This window comes from Eublepharis macularius, chromosome 2 (genome assembly GCF_028583425.1).
Source record: "Eublepharis macularius isolate TG4126 chromosome 2, MPM_Emac_v1.0, whole genome shotgun sequence".
NCBI lineage: Eukaryota > Metazoa > Chordata > Lepidosauria > Squamata > Eublepharidae > Eublepharis > Eublepharis macularius.
The window spans coordinates 12,968,569-12,987,677 of NC_072791.1; the positions used below are offsets into that span (position 1 = coordinate 12,968,569).

General features: G+C 45.4%; 1 protein-coding gene across 1 annotated transcript in view; it reads left to right on the forward strand.

The window, feature by feature from the left end:
* The window catches only part of MNAT1 (MNAT1 component of CDK activating kinase), a 166,332-nt gene that overhangs the window by 99,658 nt on the left and 47,565 nt on the right, over nt 1-19,109 (forward strand). The window contains exon 7 of the mRNA XM_054971682.1: nt 10,081-10,202. Within this exon, the coding sequence (XP_054827657.1) occupies nt 10,081-10,202 (122 nt within the window). The remainder of the gene's footprint in view (nt 1-10,080; nt 10,203-19,109) is intronic.

The window sequence follows — 19,109 nt, forward strand, 5'->3', positions numbered from 1 at the left end:
GGGATTTCTTATCTGGAAAAAAACATGTGAAATGTATAGAAAGAAGGGTACTTTTAAGGAGGTTTAAGCAGTGGGACAAAAGAAAGAAATGGCAGTATGCTTGGATCTTGATTTCTGATGCTTGCGATGGAAGAATTAAGCCGTGAAGCAGCACAGCAAATAAAAGTATTCCAGCTCAGCCAAGCCCAAGAGATTATTCCCTTGAACGCAGCAGCTACAGACCCCTTTATGGCTAGAAGAGGGGTCCCATGGACCCACTTAGCTTGTCATCTGGTTGCTGCTATCCCAAGACAATGGATGTGATCAGACCCTGTTCTGAAATAGATACTGGTTGAACAAAAGGAGCAGGCCTTAGTTTTCATATTTGCAAAACATGTTTTGTTACTGTACATCCTTGAAAAAGATAAGTTTTGATATTTGGATGGATGCCCAGAATAAATATCTCAGCATCTTGGTTGAAAAAGTACAAAGTGTGTTACATTTATTCCTGCAGAAAAATCTTCTGTAACTTAGAGAGGAACTTCTGTAATGCCACTGGAAGTGACAAATCGGATGACTTTGGTATGGTCATATGGGTTTCATGTCACTTAGCCTATAATTAGATAGCCACACCTAAAAGACACCCAAATCTCTCAGACTTGGATTCATAGAATCATAGAGTTGGAATGGACCTCCAGGGTCATCTAGTCCAACCCTCTGCACAATGCTGGAAATTCACAACTACCTCCCTCCCCACCCCCAGAGAGCCAGTTTGCTGTACTGGTTAAGAGCACGGGACTCTGGAGAACTGAGTTTGATTCCCCACTCCTCCACTTGAAGCCAGCTGGGGGACCTTGGGTCAGGCACAGCTTCTAGGAGCTCTCTCAGCCCCACCCACCTCACAGGGTGTTTTGTCGTGAGGATAATTATGACAAACTTTGTAAACTGCTCCAAGTGGGTGTTAAGTCATCCTGAAGGGCGGTATATAAATCAAATGTTATCATTATCATTATCAGAGTGAGACTATCTAATATTTCTGAAAGCATTTCAGTGAAATTCTTAAATCTGTATTTTATCTTTTAGATTTAAGATAGGGTAATGGATGGTTACCTGTATGCTTATCAGCTTCTGGTAGCTTTGATATGTGGTGGTGGTAGAAAGTTCCTTCAAGTCATAGCTGACTTACGGCAACACCTGCTGGAGTTTTCAAGGCAAGAGACGAGAACATAGGTGGTTTGACATTGCCTCCCTCTGCATAGTGACCATAGTCTTCCTTGGAGGTCTCCCATCCAATTACTAACCAATCCTATCCCTGCTTAGCTTCTGAGATCCAACGATGTCAGGACTGGCTGAGCTATCCACGTCTGGCCACCTTTGGCATATGGAGCTGTCTTATGTATCTTTGCAGAAAAGAGTCCAGTAGCACCTTTAAGACTAATTTTACTGTAGCATAAGCTTTCGAGAATCCGAGTTCTCTTCGTCAGATGCAAACAGATGCATAAATCCTCTGGATTTATGTATCTTTGTAATCCTTGTGTATTTGATTATTTCAGGAATTATCCTGAAACTGGCTCAGGAATGATTAGGAATGATTAGACAGACTTTAAATAAAAGTCTTAAGCCACTTGGAATGATTATTGGCTGGGACACGTGGTTTTCACTTGATACCTGGAAAATAAATAAACTTCTGACTTCTCTGCAGTTAGAGAGCTGTCAGCTTGTGAGGAAGAGGCTGTGGGAGAGGGTAGCCATTTCTATAGAGCTCTGTGGTTTAGTGGTTAGAGCATTGCTTTGAAATAGATAAAGAGACTCTTTGTTTCCACATGTCTATTTTAAAAGGAATGCTCCCTCCACCCCGGGAGAGATAATACAGTGCAACAAGGGCTCATAGCAAAAGATTCTGTGACGGTCTTTTGCTCGTTGCACAATGGCACATGGTTTCCTCTTCAACAGAACGCTGCCTTGTGCACGGTAGAAGAGATGTGAGGGGAGAACTTGATGTCTCCTTCAGGAACGCTGGAGATTTTGCTGAAACTTTAATGAGCAAGTGGTTCCAAGAAAGACCCACCAATCCTGTCTCCCCTCCCCGCTGTTCTGTGTCTGTGTCTGGCGCAGCTGAGTCAATCACAGTCCAGTAGCCTTTGGCTGTATTGATGCGATTGGCGGAAAGGAGCTGAGTATTGGCATGTCAGGTAACCCTGACATTGGCTCCCAAGGCCAAACTGACTGACGTTGCAATATATTACTCAACGAGCATTCACTTTCTTCGGAGCAGATGTAATTTTTAAAGGATTTTTAGAAAGGTGGGGTTGTGTAAAACCAAAAGTTTTTTTTTTACATTTGCATTGCAGGATTCAAACAGTTTACATTGCATGAAGTTTGCTTATTCAAATCACTTTGGATGCTGGACTTTTAATTCATTGAATGCCTTGAGCTGTATAGTGGTTAGAGTATTGGAGTTAGACTTGAGAGATGCTGACACTTCCAGGAAACTCTGCCTGACCCTGGCCCAGTCATTCTCTCCCTCTCCGTCTAACCCACCTCACAAGATTGTTGTTGAGGACAGATATGGAAGGGAGTGCCATATACTCTGATCCGTGAAAGAATGGTGGGATTAAATTGTGATCGATTGAGGAGCAGACGTTTGATGCACGCTGGAGAAAAACAAACTCTTTTTGCATGTGAGTTTTAAAGTTCAGGAATGGTATTATATATTTCAGCTTGACACCTCTGTTTATTTTTAAAAGCTGAGGAAGACAGGGAGGGTAGAGGTTAAAATAATATTAAAGAGAGTCCTCCCAAATTACCACTTCAGCGCTCCTTTTTCTAGGTGTTTGTGTAAGCAGGCAAGTGGATCAGAAAAATCAAATTGACCCTTGGTGCAATTTGGGATCTCACTAGTAAGGGTGGGGTAGAAACTAAACTTGGCTGGGATTTTAATATCAAGGGAATTCTTTAAGAATTTCTCCTGTCTTTTCTGGGATCTGAATCCTGCTAGACATAACTGAGGCAGAAACGAATACAGCGAGCGGCTAAAAATTTAAATGGCCAGACTGTTGGTAGATGTACAGATTCTGTGAGAGGGCCTGGGCTTTTTTTCAGGGGGAACGCGGGGGAACGGAGTTCCGGAACCTCTTGAAAATGGTCACATGGCTGGTGGCCCCGCCCCCTGATCTCCAGACAGAGGGGAGTTGAGATTGCCCTCCGCGCCGCTGAGCGGCGCGGAGGGCAATCTCAACTCCCCTCTGTCTGGCAATCAGGGGGCGGGGCCACCAGCCATGTGACCATTTTCTCCGAGGGCAACCCACTGAGTTCCACCGCCTCTTTTCCCAGAAGAAAAGCCCTGGAGAGGGCCATTTGTCAAACAAGCCATGTTTTAAAAAGCATTTGGGGTTCCTGCCCCCTCCCAATCATGTTGGTTCTGTGGCACCAGAGATGGAAAGATACCTTGCTGCTTAATTTCTCTGTAGTTCTTCGGAAGCATTATTACTGACAGGGTTATGAGCCAGTTGTATTAAGTGGTGAACTTGCAAAGACTTGTTCCCCACAGTGTCCTTGCCCCTGCCTACCCCCTGCTCTCGATACCCCCTCCTTGCTAGCCCCCGGTTTTCCTCTCCCAGCTTCCCCACATTCATCTCTGCTCCCAGGTCCAGGTTGATGCTATGGAATACGCCATTTTGGGTTGCTGAAGAAACCCTCTCTCTCCTCCCTTCCCATAGTCTGTGCATGTGCAGGCATTATTTTTAAGCCTTTGTTTTTACCTCCCCCCGTTTTAATTTTCAATTTTTTGCTGTAGATATAGGAATCACTCAATGATCACAGAAAGATATGCCTAGCTTTGGATGTGCCCTCTGTTGCAGTTTTTTTAAAATCCTCATGGCAGGGCCACCCATTAGTATCGGATGTATGATGGGGTAGATCGGAACTATGGGGTTTTTTGCACATAGAAATGACTTTCACCAGTGGAAGGGTGGGATGTCCCCCGATTCCTCTTTCCTGCAGCAGACCCTCTGTTTGCTCCCCCGTTGTTCCCACAGGTGCCGTAACAACATGATTTCAGGGCACATGGCAGGTTGCAGTAGGAAAGGCGAAGAGGGAAGAAGGTTCAGTCATATGAGTGCGTCAAGACAGGATTCTCCCTATCCCAGTCTGTTTTATGTGTGTTTAGTTTTATAAGGCAAACAGCAAGTTCTGGATAATTAAGGACTGGGAGATCTCGTACAGCAAGTGTGGAGTAGCGGGCAGAGTGTTGGACCAGGACCAAGGGTTCAAATCCCAGTGTAGCACATTAGGTGATCTTGGGTTAGTCAATGTCTTTCAGTCTACCTAACACTTAGAGTGGTTGTAAGTCTAAAGGGTGATGGAATCAGGTGATAGTAATGGAATCTAGTGATAAACAGAATAAATTTAAAAGTGCTGTATGTATTGATTTGTGGGACGTAAAGTGCTGTATGTATCGATTTGTTCAGTGCAGGTTGCTGTTTTGATCTTGCGCAACGAAATGCACAAGCCCCAATCATAGGCATGAGCAGGATACAGAGTAAGGCCCCGACTTTGTCCCCGATCAGTCCATGGGTCCATCTAGCTCCAGTTGCTAGGCTTCCTAATTTTCCAGGCCCAGTGGGAAAGTCTCCAGCTCTCGAGAAACTGAAGAGCAGGAGAGAAAAAATGGTTTCCATAGTGACACTCTAAGAATTTCCTCAGTCTCTTTGGACTTTACCATAGAGATCAGGGGAAATTCCTAGAGCATCACCTGGAAGTGAGATCGCATTGCCCCCCAAACTTCACCTTTCCCAGGCATTGTCCCTAACTTTCCAGCTATTTGTCTAGGCAGTGTTGATAATAACCCTAGATCCAGAGGAGTTAGCCGTGTTAGTCTGTAGTAGCAAAATCAAAAAGAGTCCAGTAGCACCTTTAAGACTAACCAATTTTATTATAGCATAAGCTTTCGAGAATCAAGTTCTCTTCATCAGATGCCTGATCAAAACTGGGTTTTGATCAGGCATCTGATGAAGAGAACTTGATTCTCGAAAGCTTATGCTATAATAAAATTGGTTAGTCTTAAAGGTGCTACTGGACTCTTTTTGATAATAACCCTATGATCTACCTAAAACGACTCTTAGTGGAAGATGCTAGTGATCAAACTGAGGAACTTCTGCCTGCGAAATACCCGTTCCCCCTCAACTTTGTGCCCAGGCCAGGAAGATTCCCACAGACTGGCAACCTCTCTGCATAACTTCTGCTGGCATTTTTTGTCAAAACGCCTCCTCTATTTATTTAATTTGTGGGACTTAAAATTATGCTGGGGTTTCTAGTGTCTTTGGCTGCTTTTTAGTTTTTCTCATTTGCTTAATTGCACTTCTCTCATGGATTGTATTTTGATGCCTCTTTTAACCTTTTTTCTGTTGCGTTGAGTGTTTCTTCCTACAGAAAAGGCAGTTATGGAGAGGGATGGATAACTCAAATTATGCTCCAATCCACTTAGATGAGTTCACCACACTTTATTCTCCCCTTCTGTTATTCTTACACATTTTTCATTTTGCGCCTGATGCTATCGCATTCTCCCTTTCGCTCTCGGTCTAATAATCTATTTCTGCTGAGTTTCAGGGAGCTTGTTGTTAGCTGCTAGGGGTTGCTTGACGATAGCATTGCCAGTCCCCTGGGCCCCATTTCACTGGCCTCAAAGCCTTAGAAAGACAGCCTGGTGATGATAGAGGTTTTCCAGTCTCCAGGTGGGACCTGGAGATCTCCTGGAATTACAACGGATGATGGAGATCAGTTCCCCTGAAGGAAATGGCTGCTTGAGAGGGCGGGCTCTATGGCATTAGACCCCGTCCTCCCCAGGCTCCACCCCCAAATTTCCAGGAATTCCCCAACCGTGAGTTGGGAATCCTGTTATTATAAAACCTTCCACCCTCCCTCACCCTGTCATGTCTGCAGTGCCCCCCCGCCTCCCCCAGCACAAGATGCTTTTGCTCAGCATGGCGTAACTGGTATGGGGCTGGCATTGCATTTCTGCTTCCTGACCCCAAAGCTAGGTCAGTTCTGTCTCTGCCATTGTCCCCAAATATTTTTTTTAAAAGCCCACATTTATTGTGCTGCATTGCATCTAAGACCTGCACAAATTTCTTAGCATGAACAAAGCCTTTGAATGGTTTTGTTCTTTCCAGAGTTTCAAAGGATGGATGGGTAACTGTACATTAAATAGGCCCTGGTGAGTAATGAAAGAAACACGTTCATAAACAAAACACTCTTATTTTTTTTTGTGCATTCTTGGAAGCTGTTTCATTCACCATTTGGACACCGGGCTTCAGTTTCTCCTGTGCAAACATTACGGCATCCAAAGGGAATGAGAAATACTTACCCATGACCACAGAATCAAATGCGAGGTCTGATGGGGATCAAGCAAAGCAGATGCAGGACTTTTTTTTGGCGGGGAGGGGTGTGTGTTGAGGACTCCCTGCTGTCTTGATGGACAGGCCAGCCCTGCCTGAGTAACAACGTAGTCCCTCTCCCCTTCCCAGACCTTCAGTTAGGCCAGTCAGTGAGCTGAAGATAAAGTCTTGGTGTTCATAAAAACCTTCCAACATGCTAACTCAGAGATCCTGTTGCATCTGGGGTTGCATGACGTTTAATCCTGCCATATTTCACACACCCCTTCATCATTTCTCAGGGATCTTTAACACTTGGGGGGGGGGGGGTTGCAGCTCTCAGAACGGGCAGTCCTGTTGGTAACAGAGGGACTGCTTGAGTCAGCTTCCATCATACGGGGCTACGTAATCTGTCCTAGTGCAACTGTGTCTGCACCTTCAATGGATTCAAATGAAACACATACGCAGTAGCGTATTAGGATCCATCACCCATCCCCTTCTTCATACAGTGAAAACCTTCTCAAGTCAGTCCCCCTTGTCCACATAATCCAGTGGTTCTCCAAAAGATGAGGGTAGCCTCCTGTTTGAAAGGAAGCAGTTGGCCTTGAGAGAGTGAGCCGCATGGCCCTTTCTCAGTGGCAAAGCCTTTGCTTTGCACGCAGAAGGTTCCAGGTTCGATTCCCAGCATCTCCAGTTAAAAGGATTGGCCCAAGGCACTGGAGAGCTACTGCCAGTCAGAGTAGATGAGACCAAACCATTTAAACCAGTGGTTTGACTCTGTATAAAGGAGCTCTGCAAAATGGGAAGGGGCTGTTTGGTGGTACAGCATCTGCTTAGCATGCAGAAGGTCCCCATGGCATCTCTTGTTAAAAGCACAGATAGTACAGAATCATAGTAAAGAGTCCAGTAGCACCTTTTGTTACTGGCTTTTGTGACTCTCCGTATTTACCATGCCCAGAAGATGGCAAAACACCTCCAGGATCCCTAGCCAAACTGGCCTGTGCAAATTGCTACCTGACCCCAAGGTGGCAATCGGCATTACCCTGGGCATGTAAGAAGGGCCACGAGAACTAAGCACTGATGTAACCCATTCTGCCCTCTCCCTCATGATCTGCCCAGGCTCACAGAATCAGCATTGATGTCAGATGGCCATCTAGCCTCTGCTTAAAAACCTTCAAAGAAGGAGAACCCACCACCTCCCGAGGAAGCCTGTTCCACTGAGGGACCTCTCTAACTGTCAGGAAGTTCTTCCCAATGTTTAGCTGAACACTCTTGATTTAATTTCAAGCCATTGGTTCTGGTCCGACCTTCTGGCGCAGCGAAAAACAACTCCACACCATCCTCTATATGACAGCCCTTCAAGTACTTGAAGATGGTTATCATATCACCTCTCAGTCGTCTCCTTTCCACACTAAACATTCTGAGCTCCTTCAACCTTTCCTTGTAGGACTTGGTCTCCAGACCCCTCACCATCTTCGTTGCCCTCCTTTGGAAACATTCCAGCTTGGTCTAGTAGTTAATGTGAAAGACTTCATCCAGGAATCCTGGAGAGCTGCTATCACTAGAATAGACAACATTGATTTTGTTATAATGAGGGATTGAAGCTGATGGGTAATAAGCCAAAAGGGAGACTGCAAACAAGAAATCAGAAAAAGATTGAGCCTTGGAAGAGCAACTGTGAGGGAACTAGAAAAGATCCTTAAAGATGTCTCTTTGGGGAGCATGATAAATCTTAATTATGGTATTCCCCATGACTATGTATCAGTGCTGGATCTAGGTGTGCGGGCGCCCGGGGCAAACCTTGCCTTGGTGCTCTGCGCACGCACAGTGCGTGCACACAGCACTGCGTGATGACATCACTTTCATGATGTCATCACGCAGGGGTGGGAGGCATGCGCAGCAAGCTGGTCACTCCAGTGCCTGGTGAGCCGTGGAACTGGCGACGGCGCAGGCGTGCACTGGGGCAGCTAGCTGGCTGGCGAAAATTACGAAACTGAGGCTTTGTACTTTGGTAACATCATGAGAAGACAAGACTCATTGGGAAAGGGAATCGTGCTAAGAAAAGTTAAAGGCAGTAGGAAAACAGGAAGACCCAAAATGAGTTGGCTGGACTCGGTGAAGGAAGTCGCAGCCTCCGGTTTACAAGATCTGAGTAAGGCTGTTAATGATAGGACATTTTGGAGGTCTTTCATTCATAGGGTCGCCATAGGTCAGAGGCCACGGGCACTTAACGCACATAATGTGTTTGGGATTGAAGGGATTGGAGCTGATGGGTAATAGATTTAAGATGGATAAAATGAAATACTTCTTTACTTTAAAAAAGTGTGATCATTCAGTTTTCTTGTGGTTACCTTTAGTTTTCAGCAGGGAAGGGAGCTAAGGGGTGCTATCAAGTATATAAAAATATTATTCACTTCATTTTCGGATCAAATTGACTGTGGGCCTCGTTACAAAGTGAATTCAAGCTTCAACCTACATTAACTTTATCGCCAAAAGCAGTATTTACAAAACACAACACTAGTAGCAGGGTAACCACTATGATTGGTGGGGAAGGCAGCATATAAATATTTTAATTAATAAAATAGCAGGTTTGGATTTTGTCAAAGCCCTTTCTTATATGTCGTTGGTACGTATCTCACCTCAACTCAAGCTCCAGCCCAACATGAAAGAGTTTTTAAAACTGGCAGAAACTTTAAAGGCATTCTAGCTGTGGCTGTTGTGGGTTTTCCGGGCTGTATTGCCGTGGTCTTGGCATTGTAGTTCCTGACGTTTCGCCAGCAGCTGTGGCTGGCATCTTCAGAGGTGTAGCACCAAAAGACAGAGATCTCTCAGTGTCACAGTGTGACATGTAGGTTTGCCTTTCTCAGTGTCACAGTTTCTCTGTCTTTTGGTGCTACACCTCTGAAGAGGCCAGCCACAGCTGCTGGCGAAACGTCAGGAACTACAATGCCAAGACTACGGCAATACAGCCCGGAAAACCCACAACAACCATCGTTCGGCCGTGAAAGCCTTCGACAATACATCGCATTCTAGCTGCTTGACGTTTGTGTGCTCCTTTGTGTTGGTTATGAAACAAATTTGGGGGAAAGAATTTATTATATTGTAAAACCCCGTTGTGGGTACTGTTATGTAGGGTAAAATAAAATTTGAATCCAGTAGCACCTTAAAGATCAACAAAATTTTCCATGGTATAAACTTTAGTGACTTAAAAGATGTTGTTGATCTTTAAGGTGCTACTGGACTTAAATTTTGTTTTATTTCTGCAGACTAACGTGACTCTGTACCTGCAAGGACAAATTAAAAGTAGCTTCGCTTTCTAAAGAGGCCTTTCATGAAAGAATTGGTTACAAAGGGCAATAGACTTGCTGCGTGATATTTGTTTGATTTTTCCTTATGACAAATTAAGGCTTTTAACCTAATAAGTTTACCATGACAGTGGGGCAGCTGCGCTCAGTTACAGTTAACCTGACCTCAGTAAATCTTATTTTCCACCCCTCTCTTTCAAAAGAATTATTGCTAACAAACCTCTATTCCCGTTTTATAAATGTCCCAGGAAAGAATGTCAAGTTTGGAAGCAGGAAATGGATTGTATAATGGCCAGCGATTGCTTAACGGGTTCCCCCCCCCCCCATTCCAGCTTTCTAAGGGTCGACGATAGCTTTTTAGTATGAACCTCCCCGAATATATATAATGCAGTCTTAAGATGAATCCTGCTGTTTCTTTTTAACAGGGTCAGCAAATTGCATTAGCGCCTGTTCCTAAGATCAAAGAGGTACTCTATGAATATCAGCCATTGCACGTAGAGACGTATGGGCCCCTCGTCCCAGAGGTTGAATTGCTGGGAAAACGTGGGTAAGTATCACGCCCCCACCCCATATGATGGTTACTGTCAGTGGGACAGTATGTAATCTGGGAATGTCTCTCCTCTTTTTCTCCCCCCAAAGCAAAGATTTTATTTAAACAAACAAGAACAGATCTTAACAAAATAGTAGACTTCTTGCCCAAACGAATATTTTGTTTGGGTGGATAAATGTGATTTTTTTCCCCCTTACTCCCTCCCTCCTTTCTCTTTCTTTGCTTTTTTGGTCTTTTATTGATCAGTTGAGAATTCGGCTGGATTGCATTAATGTTTTCAAGGTTACAGTTGGCAGCCAAAGAGAAGTAGCTGTTCATTTTCAGCTACACGGTATTAAAAAATAAAAAGCCCAAACCGAAGAGTTTGATTTGCCCAGCAGCAGGCCAGTTTTTTTAAAAATAGTGCTAGGCCTTTGCCAGGAGAGGCCGGGGTTTATTCCCTGCCCCGAAGCCCATTGATGAGTTCCATCTGTCACGGGAACGTCTGCTGCTGAAGCCCCAGTTTTAAGTGAGTAGGAAGGCTGGTTCGTATGGCTGGCAGCTCCCACAAGGCCACCTTGCGGGGAAATGCGTGGAGCATCTAGTGGGCTTGTGCCCTGATGCAAGTTACATGAAATTTCCATTTATATAAAACTCTGGTGGGGGAGTATGGGCTCTCTCCCCTCCCCCGTTCAAAAAGCAAATATTCCATCCATTAGAATCGTGCTTCTTGGGCAAGAGACGTTTCCAGTGGGTTGAACTGAGTATTTTGAAAAAAGATGATTAGTGGGTAACTGGCCCCAGAGTGGAGGGCATGTGGCTCTTCTTCCAATGCACAATTGATTTGGCTTCTGTAGTGAAGACAGAGGGGTCCACATCCATTCTGCCATTTAAGCAGAGACCTACGCTTGCTGCAGCACCCTAACACTCTAGATGGAAAGACGGTGTATACATTTTAGTAAATAAAATCCTATCCTGGAGTGATAAGTTTTGCTCTTTAGATGTAGTTCACCATGCAAATATGCCCTTCATGTAAATTAAAGATTGCTTTTAATATATTCATGTACCCTGCCTCGCCTATGTTGTTGTCGTCTGAAGTTTGACCCAGTTAACACCAGGGTTTGTTTCGAAAATGTGTTCAAAACCCAGGGCTCTGCACCTGTGTATTCCATTCTACCCCCACCCCCACTGTTGGGCTTCTTGAGTTATAAGAGGCAAATGTTAATTAGCTTTCCCAGCCCTGGCGCGGCCAGACCCGGCACATGCCACCTGTTCTCACGACAGCTGCTTGGACTCCCAAAGCCAGGGGATTTTCTGATGACAAATTAAAATGTGGTTCAGGAAACAGGCATCTCATTCCATGTTGGGGACTTTTGGGTTCTTGAGATTTCATCTCCCTCCCCCTTCCTCCCTGCGCTGGAGTACAGGCTTTCAGCTGTGAATGTGTTGTATAATTCTATGTCAGCGTATTTACTACATTCTCCAGCTGTTTTGTGTGTTTTTTTTTTGTTAAATGGTTTTTACATTTATGCAACAGTAAGTTTTAGGATTTATGTGAAACTTTGACGTGGATAATCCTGCCATGCAGGTTTATTGCCCGGTTGAAATACATCAGCGTTATGATGAGCAAGCTGTGTGCCCAAGGAGGGCTTTTATATTTGCCAGGACTCTTGGGATGTGAGTGTGTCCCACAAGCACATGTTACACCCAGAGGAGCCTTATCCAGTGGGCCATAGGGGCAGCTGCCTTGGGCCTAGGATTGCCAGGCACGTGCGCACCCTGGCATCATCGTGATGACGTCACTTCCAGAAGTGATGTCACCATGCCAAGTGTGTGGTGATGTCACTTCTGTAAGCGATGTTGTCGCGCCGGCCACAGGAGCGCTCCGGCGCTCCGATTTGGCTGGTTTGGGGCCAAATCGGAGCGCGGGGATGCTCCCATGGCCAGCGCAAGGGGTGGGAGGTACGTGCTCCTGAGGTGTGTGCCAGTGGTGGGCCCGCCACCGGTGGGCACCTGGTAACCCTACTTGGGCCCTACATTTGTGAGGGACTGATTAACTATAGCCCCGCCCCCTTAAAGGAGGGCGGGAGAAAAAAGGAGGCTCCTGCCATCACTTGCACTTGTGCCATTTGGGCCTTGGGCACCTGGCTTTCAGGAGCCATGGGACAAAGGCCACTTCTTGCTTGGCCTTAGTGGCGGGCTGCAGGGTGGGTGTGAGATTCCAGAGCCTGGACTTTTGGCCCAGAATCACTAAGACCACTTCTGAACCCCCATCATGGGGTCCCTTTGGATAAGGGCTGAGAGGCAGAACCGGCTTTCCCTTGTAGGCATGCATGGCGTGACTTATCACCAGCAGCATGGGTGTCCTTCCTGGGAAGGAAGGGGCTACTCTCAGGTTCCGCTCTGGGATGGAGGCTGACAGGGCTAGTTCCAAGTTTTGGGGACCCTAGACAGAAAGTGCTCAGGGGCCCCCCATGCCCGCTAGTAGGGTCCCTTCTCAATCACTCACCCATGTGCCCCGTCTGCTGGTGTAGCCTTGGCCTGCCCACTTGCAAGCTCTCCCACCCCTGCAGTCACAGCTGCCCACACTGCCTGCACACCCTTTTCCTAATGGTTCGGGGTGTTGGGTGCAGCTAGGAGCGCGACTGCCATGGCCACCAGGAGTTCTGAAGCTTTGCGCACCACCCACATAGCGTGCCTGTTTCTAGCCATGCTAGGTCGCATATGCAACTGGGGCTAGAGGTGATAAAGCACTCACATGCAAGCATTGGAAGGGTATGAGTGTGGGCATTGGAGGGGATGGATGCATGAGTAGAGAGTCAGCCGCAGTGCCTAAGGCATCCTATGGACTCGTGCAACATTTGTCCATTGACTCTCATTTGTGCCCAGCTCGCAACTGAGAATGGTATGTTTAGTATCAGAGAAACAGTATCTTGCTCAAGGCTGCCTGGTGAGTTTTGCAGGGTTTTGACCTTTGCCTTTTGCATATAAACACAACACTCTAGCTACTGTATCCGACTGGCTCTCTTCTGCTGGTGAATGGCAACTTCTAACTGATCCTTGACTGGAAAGATGCTCCGTGGGTCAGCTTTTTGGGTACATCCTAGCTGCCTCCACTGTCTTGTGCAGCTGGGGAAGAAGAGAAAAGGTTAAGCAGTTGGCTGCATCGCAAGTAGCCATTGTTCTGTTGAAGAAACTGGGCCCATTTCATTGACAGAGTTGATGATCCCTACAATAATGAGAAATCATCCATGTTTCGGGGGAGAGTTGGGGAAGTTAAGACCGTATCTAGTTTTTAGGGCACAATCCAACAAGCCCCTTTAATAAGACTGGTGAAGGCCTGTGGGGGAAAAACCTGGAACATTTGGAAAAAACAATAATTTCCCCCAGTTTTCTTCTAAGGCCTTTTTCTCAACTTTTGCAAGTACTGAAAAAAACCTATTTTTTTCCTTTTAAAATGAGTGAAATTCTTTTAAAGACAAGGTGGACATGCTGCAGACACACACAGCTCTTACATCCAATTTCTGTGTCTAGAAGGTGTGAAAGAGGAGAGACACTTGTTCCAGTTTGCGCAAACCTCGTTTTATTCGTTTTATTGTGAATGTGGGATCTTTTATGTTATTTACCACAAAGTTTGTGTTTACTGTTTAACTCCTATTTTCTTCTTTTCAGATAGCAAAAATTAAGATACATGTGCAAAGGTAGCAGAGGGTGTATCAGTTTGCAGTTTTCTCTCTAGTATTGGGTATATTTGCAAGTTTGCTTGTAGAAAACTAAAGCATTTATAACTTTTTTAATTCCGTAAATATGTCAACTATTGCAATTTGATATGGTAAGTTAAAAAGGATTCATTTTATGTTGATAAAGAAATAAATTTAGTTTAGATTTAGTAAGTCCTGCATATATTTCAATTTCCATCCCAAATTTCTGTTCCCCTTCCCAAATTAAAACTGGGGGCAGGGCAGTATTTGCCGTGATTTCAAAATTTCTGGAAATTTTACATGTCTACCCCCTGTAGAATGATATCGGAGGAAGCATCTGTTGTGAGCTGAGCAGAGTAGTAGGATACATCCGAATATCTGAAAATATTAACAGCTTTGATTGAAAATAGTAATGACTGTGTGTCTGGCTGGAGAAATTCGGCATAAGGAGCAGTACTTTTGCTGGGGAGGCTGCAGAAGCCGTGCTATGAATGATATCAAAAAGGCCGATATATTTGAAGGACCCATCTCAATGAGGGCCCTGAAAGTAATAAACAATGTCTTGAAAATCAATAGACAATATTACCAGAAGTAAATTCAGAAAGCTGCAGGACGGAGGTAAATACACTGAGTTGGCAGCATCTTAGTACGCTCCCCCCCAAACCTCTTACCTCCTGAGATTTAGAGAAGCTGAAGTCTGCACATCGTTTTGGGAAACTGGTTGGTAAGCAATAAATTGCAGTAACCAAGTTGCAGTATTATTTTAGGGACATGAAATTTTGCTGTAGCCTATGACTAACAATGTTTTTAAAAAAGGAAAGAAGGAACATCAGCGAGTGAAACGGCGCCAGTCTTCATGGTCTGATGCCGTGGTTTCCAAACTGTGTTCCAAGGAATCTTGGGGTTTTGTAGAGGCTTATCAGGAGTTCTTGTGTGAGAGGATCTGTATTGGAGGACAACTTTTTTTCCTGAAACACAGCTTGCTTGCTACCAAAAATCTTTTCTTGTGGCACGTAATTGCCCGGAAAATGTTTACGGTAGGCAATGAGTTCACATATGGCAATGGTGAGGCCTGCATGAAATGATTGTGTTCCCTAGATCATGGAATTCCCTACAACTTGCAGTGTGTGTATGTGTGGTGGATTCCTCGGCAGGCTAGATGACATTGAATCAGACCTTAGGCGAGAAATGGTTCTGAATCTGACCTTAGGCAAGAAATGGATAGCAGGAATGAACAAGTGAACTTAAGGAGGTTTTAAATCATTAACAGTGGGCTTTGACTGAAGTAACCCTGCTTAGGATTTCACTGTAAATGTAGTAGAAGCAAGCTAAACTTAAAGGGCTGTTGAATCTTTTAGTAGGATTGGGCAAGACCAAATGGACCAACCCAAATACTTCCTCCTCCTACCTGTTTTTCATTTGATTATATGGCCAACTGTGGATCAAGCCCGTTGGCTAAACAGGTTGACATAAGTATGAGGTATGAAAGAATGTTGACCACCAGGCTCCACACAGAATCACAGAGATGGAAGGGGCCATACGGATCTTCTAGTCCAACCCCCTGCCCAATGCAGGATGAGCCTAAAACATCCCTGACAAATATTCATCCAGCCAGTGAAGGGGACCTCACCACCACCCGAGGCAGCTGATTCCCCCTTTGAACTTCTCTGACGGTGAAAAAGTTTTTCCTAATATCCAGCTGGTACCTTTCTGCATGTAATTTAAGCCTGTTGCTTCGGGCCCTATCCTCTGCTGCTGACTGGAACAGCTCTTTACCCTCCTCCAAATGACAGCCTTTCAAATATTTAAAGAGAACAATCATGTCCCCCCTCTTCTTCAAACTAAACCTTCCCAAGGCCCTCAGCCTTTCCTCGTAGGGCTCAGTCTTCAGACCCCTGATCATTCTCGTTGCTCTCTTCTGCACCCTCTTGATTTTGTCCACATCCTTTTTGAAGTGAGGCCTCCAGAACTGCACACAGTGTTCCAGGTGCGGCCTGACCAAGGCTGTATAGAGAGGGGCTATGACCTCCTGCGATTTCGACGCTATGGCCCCTTTGATACAACCCAAGACTGAGTTTGCCTTTTTTGCCACCACATCACACTGACTGCTCATATTTAGTTTACAATCTATTCTTACCCCAAGATCTCTTTCACATACATGACTACCAAGAAGTGTATCCCCCATCGAGTATTTGTGCTTCACATTTTTGTGGCCCAGATGTAATACTGTGCACTTATCTATGTTGAATTGCATCCTGTCCACAACCGCCCACTTCTCCAGAGTATTCAGGTCTTGTTGAATTTTAACTCTATCTTCTTGAGTGTTTGCCGCTCCTCCCAATTTGGTATCGTCAGCAGATTTAATGAGTAACCCATTTACCCCTTCATCCATATCATTGATAAAAATATTGAAAAGTACCAGGCCCAAAACCGAGCCCTGCGGCACCCCACTGGACACCTCCCTCCAATCTGATGAAACGCCATTGACCATCACACTTTGGGTGCATTCCTCTAACCAGTTCCCTATCCACTGAACTATCCTATAGTCCAGTCCACAGTCTTCCAGTTTACCCATTAGAATGTCATGGGGAACCTTATTAAAAGCTTTGCTGAAATCCAGGTAAATTACGTCGACAGAGTTCCCACAATCCAGTAAGCTCATCACTCAATCAAAGAAGGAAACCAGGTTGGCCTGACAAGATCTGTTGGGGACAAAACCATGTCGACTTCCCCGGATCATTAAGCAATCCTTCAGATGCTTACAGATCAATCCCTTTAAAATCTGCTCTAATATCTTCCCAGCAACAGAAGTCAGACTGACCAGCCTGTAGTTTCCTGGGTCATCCTTCTTCCCTTTCTTAAAGATTGGGATAACATTTGCTCTTCTCCAATCTTGTGACACATCCCCAGTCCTCCAGGAAGCCTTGAAGATGATGGACAGAGGCTCTGCAAGTTCTCTAGAAAGTTCTTTGAGCACTCGTCTGGCCTAGGGGATTTGTATTCGTCCAGTGCAGCCAGGTGCCTCTCCACAACTTCTCTGTCAATGTCAACTAGCCACCCAGATGTCCTGTCATGTCTTTTACCATCTCTAGATGGGCTCGAGTTCTTCAGGGAGAAAACAGAGGCAAAAAGTCATTAAGTCTGTCTGCTTTTTCTCTGTCCTGCATCAGAGTTTCTCCATCTACTCCCAACAGTGGTCCAATTGCCTCTTTTACCTTGTATTTGCTTCTCACGTATCTGTAGAAGTTTTTCTTATTGTAGCGAGCACCCCCTGGTCAGACCCAGCTCATACTGAGCTTTGGCTTCTCTGATGGCTGATCTGCAGTACCTAGTAACACTCATATATTCCTCTTTAGAGGTCTGTCCTTCTCTCAATTTCCTGAACATTTCTTTTTCCTCCCTTAGCTTATTCTGGAGCTCTCTGTTCATCCACATTGGTTTCTTGGAGCCCTTACCATGTTTCCGTCTTGCTGGGATAGTGAGGGCTTGAGCTTGCAAAAGCTCGTGTTTGAGAATGGCCCACTCCTCACTAGCTCCTTTCCCTTCTAGCACACTCCCCCACGGAATAACTCTCATCAAGCCTCTGAGTTCATTGAAGTTGGCCCTATGAAAATCTAACCTACAAATCTGGCTACAAACTTGCTTGGCCCACCACAGCAACTGGAATTCAAGGAGGACATGGTCACTTCCCCCTAAAGTCCCCACCACCTTCACCCCATCTACCAATTCTTCTCTGTTGGTTAATATTAAGTCTAGTATGGTCGAGCCCCTTGTAGCTTCCTCCACCATTTGAAAAAGGAAGTTATCGGCCAGGCAGGTCAGGAAGTTGCGTGATTCTTGTCGCTTTGCTGAGCTTGTCTCCCAGCACACATCGGGGAAGTTGAAGTCACCCATAATTATAAGGTTCTGATGTCTGGGTACATTACCAATCTGTCCAAGGAGGGCAGCATCCATTTCCTCTCCTGGTCTGGCTGTCTGTAGCAGACTCCAACAACAATACTCTTTGTCCTTCCTCCCCTTATTTCCACCCATATACTTTCCACTGGGCTGTCAACCACATTCTCCAGAACTTCCTGACAATCAAGCCCTCTCCTCACATACAATGCCACTCCGTCTCTTCTACCCTTCTGGTTTTTCTTGAACAACTCGTACCCATCCACTACCACATTCCAGTCATGGGAATCATCCCACCAAGTCTCAGTAATTCCTACTATATCTGTTTGCAGGAGAAGCTCAAGCTCTTCCTTCTTATTACCCATACTTCTGGCATTGGTATATAGGCCTCATACCTTTGTTTGATCTGTTCTACCCAGGTGGGCCCCTGCTGTTATCACTTCTTCATTGAAATCCCCATGTTGATCATCCCCTTCCCCTTGCAACATCAGTTTAAAGCTCTCCTGATGAAGCTCTCCAGGTTCTTTTCAAACATTTTCTTCCCTGCCCTTGAGAGGTGAAGCCCATCATGTGCTAGAAGGCCTTCTGTAAGAAAACTTATCCCGTGGTCCCAGAACCCAAAGTGCTCTTGCCAGCACCACCACTTCACCCAATGATTCACCTCGAGTGTAGTTTGCTCCCTTTGCATTCCTCTTCCTTTGACAGGAAGGATATAAGAGAATACCACATGTGCCCCACTGTCTTCAACTGCCTTCCAAGAGCTTCATAGTCCTCTTTCATTCTTGTGATGGTATTCGTGGCCGGGTCATTCGTTCCCACGTGAACCAGCACAAAAGGGTACTGATCAGTCGGTCTGATCAGTTTCGACATTCGGTCAGTAATATCCTGAATTCTGCTCCCCGGCAAGCAACACATCTCTGAGAGTAGGAGATCTGACCTGGACATGTGACATTCCATACCCCTGAGCAGAGAGTCCCCGATGACCACCACTTTCTGTTTTCTTCCATTTCCGTGTGGCCCTATGTATTCTTCATTCCTTCCTCCAGGTCTTTGTGGTTCTCCTTCCACTCTTGTCTCTATCACCATCTCAAGCACCTCAAAATGATTCTTGAACTCCAGTGGACCAGAGCGTTATCTTAGCCTACATATTCCAGTTTGTACTGCAGAACTGAGAGGAGGCTCAGAAGGGAGATCGACTCCTCCTTCTTCTCTTTGACTTACTTCTTCCTGCTTGTGCAGAGCCCCCAGGCTCTTGTCAATAAAATCCTACCCTTCCTTGATTTCCAGAGGGGTGGAAATCACCCTTCTCCTCCAAAAGCTTGACCAGCTT